This window comes from Rhodamnia argentea, chromosome 1, assembly GCF_020921035.1.
Source record: "Rhodamnia argentea isolate NSW1041297 chromosome 1, ASM2092103v1, whole genome shotgun sequence".
Lineage (NCBI taxonomy): Eukaryota > Viridiplantae > Streptophyta > Magnoliopsida > Myrtales > Myrtaceae > Rhodamnia > Rhodamnia argentea.
The window spans coordinates 28314173-28323052 of NC_063150.1; the positions used below are offsets into that span (position 1 = coordinate 28314173).

Below are 8880 nucleotides of genomic sequence, written 5' to 3' on the forward strand. Positions count from 1 at the left end.
GCTCCGACCCCACCGGAACCAAAGTTTAAAATGGGCGAGTCTATATAAGTTGATCCCTTTTTCGGCTACAAGTTTGCCTGGGTACGATCTTTTTCCTGAAGGAAATTTAATTGTTCATGTTACGTACTGATTTAGACACGAATTTTATGCCTATAACAGACAACTTGACCACCATTGCTAAGTTAACGATTCAAAGTTCGTTCGATGTTCCATCGAGAACAGTCGCCGAGCGATTTATTTTTTTCCTGTTTCCGAAAGGCAATTTGCTAGTTTGACTTTTCAATTGCCATGATAGCTACGTCAGTGGCCAACCCCGATGTACACCAAATTTTCCCTCTCTTCTTTTTGCAATTCATCTATAAGTAAAGTGCAAATTCACCTTCGTGGTCGCAAAGGGAGATCTTTTCTTGGGCAAAATCCATAACTCATTGGATGGCTCATTGCTCCTTCAAGATTTATATTTATTTATCATTTATTAATTTTTTGCATGGCTTACGCACAACCATCAAATCCTTAATGACATAGGAATCACACCATAAAACCCTTTCCTCACCCAAAAGCTCCGAGGCAGAGCCGAAGGGGAAGCAGAAGAGACAATACACACTTTCCGCTCACTTTACTATATCATCATTCAGAAAGGATCTTGGGAAAAGAAGCATTTAGGCGCATACATCGGGGTTGGCCACGAGGTTCTCCTCAACAGCCTTGTACAATCCCATAGCTTTGTCTTTACCCTTCTTGATCTCCTCCTCCTTGAGCTCACAACCTTCCTTCACATGGTACTCGCTGGTCATCTTGCAGACGCATCCGCTGCCAGCTGCAACGAATTTTACTTCGTCCACGACAAAGTCGATCTTGTCGAACTTGATGTTGCTTTCGATCATAGTATATTTGCAATAAAAGCTACCCGCGTCAAGAGCCTCGACCTTGTGCTTTGTGTACTTGATGTGGGAGCCTATTGTGCAAATTCATCAAAGCAAAGAAGTCAATTCTTAAATCGAAGGTCTTTATATAGATTCGACATGGGAGAAGTATGAGTGTGATCCGACTTACTTTCAGCAAAGTTGGTTTTCTTGACGCTACCAACTCCACCATCTCCCTCGATGAACTCGATGCTCTTGATGCCCTCGGGAACAACCCTGGGTAGGACATTGTGGGACTCGAGGACCAAAGCCTTGAACATCCTCGATGGGGCAATGCTGCTTGTGATCTCCAGCGAGTAGGTGATGACACCCATGTGGCCTGGTAAGAAAAGAAGACAACTGACCTCAAGAAGGGTGGTGGAAGGGTTTGGTTTGATTGCTAAAGGAGAAGGCTTGAGCTGATGAAGATGATGAGGATAACTACTTGGTACTTATAGGCAAGTCCATTGCTTAGAACTCCATCCTCATTCAAAGTTCAAAGCACTCCGAATCGGACCGAGCCGAATTACTTTCAAGCCTTTCACGTTTTCTTGTTGGGAGGAGCCACTGAACATCTGGAAGGTCAGGCAAAAGGACAAATCACGATCAAAGCTCCTTTTGTTTGGCCATTATTATAACAACCTAACGTGAGGTATTGGAATTAATGAGAAATTACATATTCATCCGCAGACACCATGGGCCCATTACGATATTCTATACTTGGTATACCACATGTCTAGAAAAAGTAATTCAAATCAAATATTTTGATCATGATGTGAATTATTCATTTTCGTCGGAACGAAAGCATAAAATAGGTGAGTCTAGATAAGCTAATCCCTTTTTCAGCTTTGAATTTCCAAGATACAATCTTTTTTGAAAAGAAAGTTGAACTTTTATATCATGATTTGATTTAGATAAGAATTTTAGGCTCGATACACGACAACCATGACCACCGTTGTTAAGGTATAATTCTATGTTTGTTGGTTGTGCTATTGAGGACAATCGCGGAAATAAGTTTAGGAGCCGATTCTCTTGGAGAAAGGACAGACTCATGTCTCCCATGGTCATATCAAGGGCTGAAATTGATGGTGCATAAAAAGATAACAAATGAATCATAGGTATTATTGCATGGTTGGCTAGCAGCTCAATAGTCGAAGCTTGGTCAAAAAGAGAACATTGGAACTCGCCGATGGAAGTGTTAGCAGCAGCTCTTCTTCTCGCATGCAATATGCTTAGTCCCTCGACATCCAAAAAGTAAATGCTGAAATCGATTGCAAAGCCTTAATTGATGTCATTTAACAAAGGGGTCTTTATCCTCCAAGTATTCAACATTTGCTTGCAGATCCTTGCATCCTGCTTTACCACAATCCAGGTTGGAATTAGGCTTGGATCCACAAACCACATGATGGAGCTACTCATGCTCTTGCAAATGGGGTTTTTAATCAAATAGGAGACACATCTTCTTTGCTTTCACAATCTTCCTTCTGAAATTGAAGAAAATCATACTAGTAGAGTCTTCTTTACTTAATTTTTTTAATGTAGGTTTTCTGCATCCTGTTTGTAATGCTTTGTTTGAAAAGAAATGTCATTTCTAGGGAACAGAGTGGATCCGATTCATTGTGCTTTTGTTTAAGAAAGTCAATTTTTCTAGTTCAACTTTTCAAATGCCACTATAGCTAAGTCATCGAATCGAGATGACTGTACTCTAAACTTGGATCAACTCACAAATAAGTTTGACTTGTTTGGCAATGATGCTAATTCTCTAATGCTGTTCTCGAAACAAAAAAATGAGAAACCTGTTTGGTAATGTAAATGATTATAATCCTTGAATTTTCTGATTATATACCCGAAAACACTTTTGGAGAAGAAACAAGAATAAAAAAAAAAAGTTAATTCTTTGTTCCACAATCACTTTTGACAAATAAGAACCCGTCCGTTGTCGCCCGCTGTTATTCGTGACCAACCATCATCGCTGCACGCCGGAGAAAAAGGAAAAGAAAATAGAAAAAAATAAAATAAAAAAAATCAATAAAAATAAATGATTTAATTTAAAATTAACTTTTATAAATATATAAATTAGAAAAAAAACAAACATTTTCTTATAAAAAAAAAAAAAAACATACTTTATTGGAAAAAAAAAAAAAAAAATATTCTCTAGATTTGTATTGCATTCTTAACAAATTATAAGAAATAAATATGCCATGATTTAGTTAAATATAGAAATATTTAAGTAATACGGGTCAAGTCGAGTATGAATTTGGCTAAATATAAAAGTGTTTAAGCGCAAATTCATGGCAAAAATTCAAGTGCAAATTGCTTATTGAGCTTATGTTCTTTCTTAATGATCTTGCATATATCCTTATGCTCCACAAAATAAAGAGACTAATTATGAATTATGCATGATCTATATTCATTTAATTAGTGATGCCATATAGGTTGATTTTGTAGTAACAGAACATAATTATTCGACTTAAATAATAAAAAAATGGGAAGAGAAATTGCTCCTAAGAACAGAAATTCTATGCATTCTAATTCTCTAAAACTTGTCCAGCAAATAGAATCAGAAAAAAATCAAAAGTCATCAAATCGAGATGACCAAGAGAGAGTTGGACTCACATTTACTCAAAAACTTAAACCAACAAATTATGGGCCAATTACGATATATTAACTACTTCATACCATATCAATTTTTCGATGTGGGATTTTTCTAATCCAAGTCACACGTGCATTCTAACGTCTTTTTTAGGCAACTCACATATAACTGAAGTGAAAAATTCACCTTCATGACCACAAAGGGAGATCTTTTCTTGGGAAAAATCCAGTATTCAATGGATTGCACAGTGCTCCATGAAGTCTTATTTTTTGGCATGGCCTTACACACAATCATCAAACCCTCTATAACATAGAAAATCACACCATGAAAACCTTTCCTCAGCCAATAGCCCCGAGGCAGAGCCAAAGGGGAAACAGAAGATACGATACACACTTTCGACTCACTTTACTATATCATCACTTATAAAAGATCTTGAGAAAAGAAGCATTTAGGCGCAAACATCGGGATTGGCCACAAGGTACTCCTCAACAGCCTTATACAATCCCATAGCTTTGTCTTTACCCTTCTTGATCTCCTCCTCCTTGAGCTCACAACCTTCCTTCACATGGTACTCGCTGGTCATCTTGCAAACGCATCCGCTGCCAGCCGCGATGAATTTCACTTCTTCCACGACGAAGTCGATCTTGTCAAACTTGATGTCGCTTTCAATCATGGTATATTTGCAGTAAAAGCTACCTGCATCAAGAGCCTCGACCTTGTGCTTCGTGTACTTGATGTGGGAGCCTGTTACGTAAATTCATCAAAGCAAAGAAGCTATTTCTTAATTCCAAGATCTATACATAGATATGGTAAAAGTACGAGTATGATCCTACTTACTTTCAGCGAAGTTGGTTTTCTTGATGCTGCCAACTCCACCATCTCCCTCGATGAACTCGACGCTCTTGATGCCCTCGGGAACAATCTTGGGTAGGACATTATGGGACTCGAGGACCAAAGCGTTGAACATCCTTGACGGGGCAATGCTGCTTGTGATCTCCATCGAGTAGGTGATGACTCCCATGTTGGCCTTGTGAGAAACAAAGAGAAGTGAACTCAAGAAGGGTGGTGGAAGGGTTTTGTGTGATTGCTAATGGAGAAGGTTTGAGCTGATGAAGATGATGAGGAGAGCTACTTGGTACTTATAGGCAAGTCCATTGGTTTGTACTCCATCCTCATTCAACGTTCAAAGCACTCCGGATTGGACCAAGCCGAATTTCTTTAAAGCCTTTCTTGTTTTCTCATTGGGAGGAGCACCGACCATCTGGAAGCTCCTTTTGTATGACCATTATTATAACAGCCTAAGGTGAGGTATTGGAATTAATGAGAAATAACATATTCATTCGTAGACATCGTGAGCCCATTACGATTGTCTATACTTGGTATACCACTTCTCTAGAAAAAGTAATTCAAGACGAATATTTTGGTCATAATATGAATCTTATTTTTTGGTCGGAACGAAAGCGTAAAATAGGCAACGCCAAATAAGTTAATCCCTTTTTCAGCTCTAAATTTTCAGTGTACAATCTTTTTCGAAAAGAAAATTGAAATTTTAAATCATGAACTGATTTCGACGGAAATTTTCGGCTTGAAACCAGACAAGCCTGACCACCATTGCAAAGGTATGCTTGTATGTTTGTTCGTTGCACTATCGAGCAGTCACGGAAATAAGTTTAGGAATCAATTCTCTTGGGGAGAGGACAAACTTCTGGCTCCCACCATCAAATCAAGGGCTGAAATTCAATGTTGATGTTGCATCAAGAGATAACAAAGGAGCTGGCACAAGGGCATCAAAAGTGTCAAAGTTTGTGTACGGCATCCATTTTGATACCAAAATTTTTTATCAGCTCACTTATGTACTAAATCGAAGAAAAAGTAATTACTTAAGTGTCAATGGCGAGATATTCCAGCTAAACTGATTGCGGGGCATTTATTATTAATTTTTTAAATATTATGTGGAAAATTCCTTTAAAAAGTCAGTCCACGTGGAGTCCATGTGGCAATTATTTCTTTAAAAAATCGGTCCATGTGGACTCCACGTGGCGACTATTTAAAAAAAATAAATCAATTTGAAAAAATCAATTAAGTTTAACATATAAACTAAAAAATTAAAAAAAAAAAGTAAAAAGAATAAGGTAGAGCTTGGCACAGCGACAAGAGTGCGAGATGGCCAGCTAAGGTCGTCGAGCCCCGATCAGCGGCTGCCGGCCCCCAATGCTCGCAGGCAAGGGCTCGACCTCACAGATCTGGGCGGGGCCGAGGCCAGGCCCCACCAACCCTAGCGAGTCCTCGCTTGCGGTCGCAAGGGTCGTCGGCCACTAACCAAGGCTCGGCGAGGCTATGCAACTCCTCGCCACTACAACCCTTTCCTTTTCTTTTTCTTTTTTGGTAATTTTTAATTTTTTTATTTTTATATCTTATTTTTTAAAAAATTTTTAACTTTTAGTTGTTTTTGTTACTAGATGGGATCCTCCAACGAGCCACGTAAGATTAGGTTATTAATAAGAAAAATGCCACATTGGACATAAGCAAGTCCTTAAATTACTTTGTCTTAACTTTGGAACATAAAATTCAAGGGTATTCCCTAGGATGAATGGAAGAAAAAAACTTATCTCAATTTAAGAGAGTGATAGTGGAGAAAGTATACTCCACATCAACTTCAATTGACTACTGTTGGATAGGTAGATATAGTAGCTTTCTATGCCTGGGGTGAGTCATTGGAGTCTCGGCTCCTGTGCAGCTAGCATGTGCTTTGCACAGTACTTATTAACTAGCTTCCTAGCTACATACCCTAGTTAATAAGTACTGTGCGAAATACGATTTCCAACAAAACTCATTTAATTTGGCACTCAAATAATTGTTTTTCAAAAAAATTGGCCCTTAAGTGATAAAAAAAAATCGATATCAAAGTGAGTGTCATACACAGACTATGACACTTCTAATGTCCTTTCTCCCAAAGAGCCATAGGTATTAGTGTCCAATCGACTGGCGGCCTGGTAGTCCAAACTTGGACAACAAGAGAACGTTGGAACTCGCCCGATAGAAGTGTGTAAGCAGCAGCCGCCCTTCTCGCCTGCAATTATGCTCAGCCGCTCGGCATCCGAAAACAATGTTTGAAACCGATCGCAATGTCTGAATTGATGTCATCCAACAAAAGGGTCTTTGCCCTCGAAGTATTCAACCTTCTATCGACAAATTCTTGCTTCCTATTTCAACACAATATGGGTTGGAGTTGGGCTTGGACCTGTAAACCCAATAATGGAGCTACTCATACGCTTGCAAACTGGGCTTTTCATCAAAATAGGAAGCAAAGCTTCCTTTTTCTTTTTCACCATCTCCCATTTAAAGTTAAATTTATTATATTAGTAGAGTCCTCCTCAAATCACTGTTCTAATGATGGTACTTGTTTGTAATGCTTTGTTTAAAATAAAAAGTTATTTCTAGGAAAACAAATGGATCCCATCAACATATAGACTGGGAGAGAGTTTCTTTTTTCTATAAAGACCCCACCAAATCTTTCTATATCTATCTTTAGATATCTATAAAGAGAGATGTGAAAGTAATGGCCTTATGTCACGGCACTTCCTTGTAATTCATGCCTTATCCTCTTCTATTTCCCGAGAAATCCTGTTCCCGAAGACCGTGCTACTTGGCTTGCGCCGGCGCCCATTGATTTGGCACCTTCTAACATCTTGGGGTTGAGAGTTCTCGTCACGCTAGGGCTTTTGTTTTACTAAAAGCAATTTTGCTAGTTTGACCTTTCAGATGGCACAATAGCCAAGTCATCGAAGCGAGATGACTTTAAACTTGGATTAACTCACAAAGACAAATGTCTCTATCATGATCGTTTCCTTTTTTTTTTTTTTTTTTTTTTTGTGCTAGTTAAGTTGTCTATATTTTACTTAATGCTTGCTTTCCATGATTTTCAAAGAAGCACATTAGAGCTTAATATAATCAATATTAAGTTGCATAATTGTGACGAATGCAGTTAAGTGGAAAATTTTACTTTTATTAATCAAAATGAATTTAAAAAAGCTTAGGAAATGCATAAATTAAGTAAAAATTCACCTTCATGACCACAAAGGGAGATCTTTTCTTGGGCAAAATCCAATGTTCATTGGATTGCTCCTTTATTTTCTTGCCTTACACACAACCATCAAACCCTTGACAACATACGAACCACAACATAAAAACTTTTTTCCTTGCCCCAAAGCTCCGAGGCAGAGCCAAAGGGGAAGAAGAAGATACAACACAATACTTTCAACTCACTTTACTGTATCATCACACGAAAAGGATCTTCATAAAAGGAGCATTTAGGCGCAACAATCGGGATGGGCGATGAGGTACTCCTCAACAGCCTTGAACAATCCCATAGCTTTGTCTTTGCCCTTCTTGATCTCCTCCTCCTTGAGCTCACAACCTTCCTTGACATGGTAATGGCTGGTCATCTTGCAGACGCATCCGCTGCCAGACGCGACGAACTTCATTTCTTCCTCGACAAACTCGATCTTGTCGAACTTGACGTCGCTCTCGATCATAGTATATTTGCAGTAAAAGTTACCCGCGTCGAGAGCATCGATCTTGTGCTTCGTATACTTGATGTGGGAGGCTGTTGTGCAGATTCATTAAAGCGAATAAGTCAATTCTTAATTCCGAGGCCTATATTCTATACATAGACTCGACATGGCAGAAGCACGAGTATGATCCGACTTACTTTCAACGAAGTTGGTTTTCTTGATGCTGCCAACTCCTCCATCTCCCTCGATGAACTCAACGCTCTTGATGCCGTCGGGAACAATCTTGGGTAGGCACTTGTGCGACTCGAGGACCAAAGCCTTGAACAGCTTCGATGGTGGGACGGTGCTTGTGACCTCGTGCGAGTAGGTGATGACTCCCATGTTGGCCTTGTGAGAAACAAAGAGAAGTGAGCTCGAGAAGGGTAGTGAAAGGGTTTGGCGTGATTGCTAAAAGGAGAAGGCTTGAGCTGATGAAGATGATGAAGAGAACTACTTGGTTCTTATAGGCGAGTCCTCTGGTTAGTGCTCCGTCATCATTGAAACTTCAAAGCACGCCAAGTTGGACTAGCCGGCCTTGATTTTTTTTATTTTTTTTTTGTCATAAACCCGGCCTTGATTTAGGCCTTGGTCTTTCTTGGATTGCGGAGCTGTCGGTCGTCTAAAAGAATGGCAAATGAACATCGTTATCAAAACCGGAAGAAAACTCTTTTACTCCATTCATATCTTGCTTCGGTCATAATTTTATTTCCATTTAAAATTGTTAGCATTTTCTTGAAGTTTTACGATCACCTTAACTTAAATAACTTTCTTAAAAAATTATTAAAAAATCATAAACTTATTGTATTTGTGTCAATTCAATTTTAATTTTTTT

The 8880-nt window shown here is 38.9% G+C and overlaps 3 protein-coding genes and 1 long non-coding RNA gene across 4 annotated transcripts; 1 reads left to right on the forward strand and 3 right to left on the reverse strand.

Moving 5' to 3' along the window:
• Positions 1 to 610: 610 nt before the first annotated feature.
• LOC115747779 (major strawberry allergen Fra a 1-3-like) lies at positions 611 to 1418 on the reverse strand. The gene is made up of 2 exons (XM_030684064.2): positions 1054 to 1418; positions 611 to 955 (listed from the first exon to the last, which is right to left on the reverse strand). The coding sequence occupies exons 1-2, from the start codon at positions 1235 to 1237 to the stop codon at positions 660 to 662; spliced, it is 480 nt and encodes a 159-aa protein (XP_030539924.1). The 5' UTR covers positions 1238 to 1418; the 3' UTR covers positions 611 to 659.
• On the forward strand, positions 1108 to 8585 carry LOC125313622. Its single transcript, XR_007197270.1, has 4 exons — positions 1108 to 1223; positions 4503 to 4652; positions 4799 to 4803; positions 8533 to 8585. It is a non-coding gene; the product is annotated as an uncharacterized LOC125313622 (long non-coding RNA).
• Positions 3687 to 4531, reverse strand: LOC115747778 (major strawberry allergen Fra a 1-3-like). The gene is made up of 2 exons (XM_030684063.2): positions 4333 to 4531; positions 3687 to 4239 (listed from the first exon to the last, which is right to left on the reverse strand). The coding sequence occupies exons 1-2, from the start codon at positions 4514 to 4516 to the stop codon at positions 3944 to 3946; spliced, it is 480 nt and encodes a 159-aa protein (XP_030539923.1). The 5' UTR covers positions 4517 to 4531; the 3' UTR covers positions 3687 to 3943.
• On the reverse strand, positions 7484 to 8490 carry LOC115747777 (major strawberry allergen Fra a 1-3-like). Its single transcript, XM_030684062.2, has 2 exons — positions 8207 to 8490; positions 7484 to 8101 (listed from the first exon to the last, which is right to left on the reverse strand). The coding sequence occupies exons 1-2, from the start codon at positions 8388 to 8390 to the stop codon at positions 7806 to 7808; spliced, it is 480 nt and encodes a 159-aa protein (XP_030539922.1). The 5' UTR covers positions 8391 to 8490; the 3' UTR covers positions 7484 to 7805.
• Positions 8586 to 8880: the final 295 nt, after the last annotated feature.

What these genes read in the sequence shown, in the direction of transcription:
- LOC115747779 (XM_030684064.2), bottom strand. Translation starts at nt 1,237, where the DNA reads ATGGGTGTCATCACCTACTCGCTGGAGATCACAAGCAGCATTGCCCCA. An exon ending in GAAAACCAACTTTGCTGAAA is followed by an intron (nt 956 to 1,053) that starts GTAAGTCGGATC and finishes TTTGCACAATAG; the next exon opens with GCTCCCACATCAAGTACACA.
- LOC115747778 (XM_030684063.2), bottom strand. Translation starts at nt 4,516, where the DNA reads ATGGGAGTCATCACCTACTCGATGGAGATCACAAGCAGCATTGCCCCG. An exon ending in GAAAACCAACTTCGCTGAAA is followed by an intron (nt 4,240 to 4,332) that starts GTAAGTAGGATC and finishes TTTACGTAACAG; the next exon opens with GCTCCCACATCAAGTACACG.
- LOC115747777 (XM_030684062.2), bottom strand. Translation starts at nt 8,390, where the DNA reads ATGGGAGTCATCACCTACTCGCACGAGGTCACAAGCACCGTCCCACCA. An exon ending in GAAAACCAACTTCGTTGAAA is followed by an intron (nt 8,102 to 8,206) that starts GTAAGTCGGATC and finishes TCTGCACAACAG; the next exon opens with CCTCCCACATCAAGTATACG.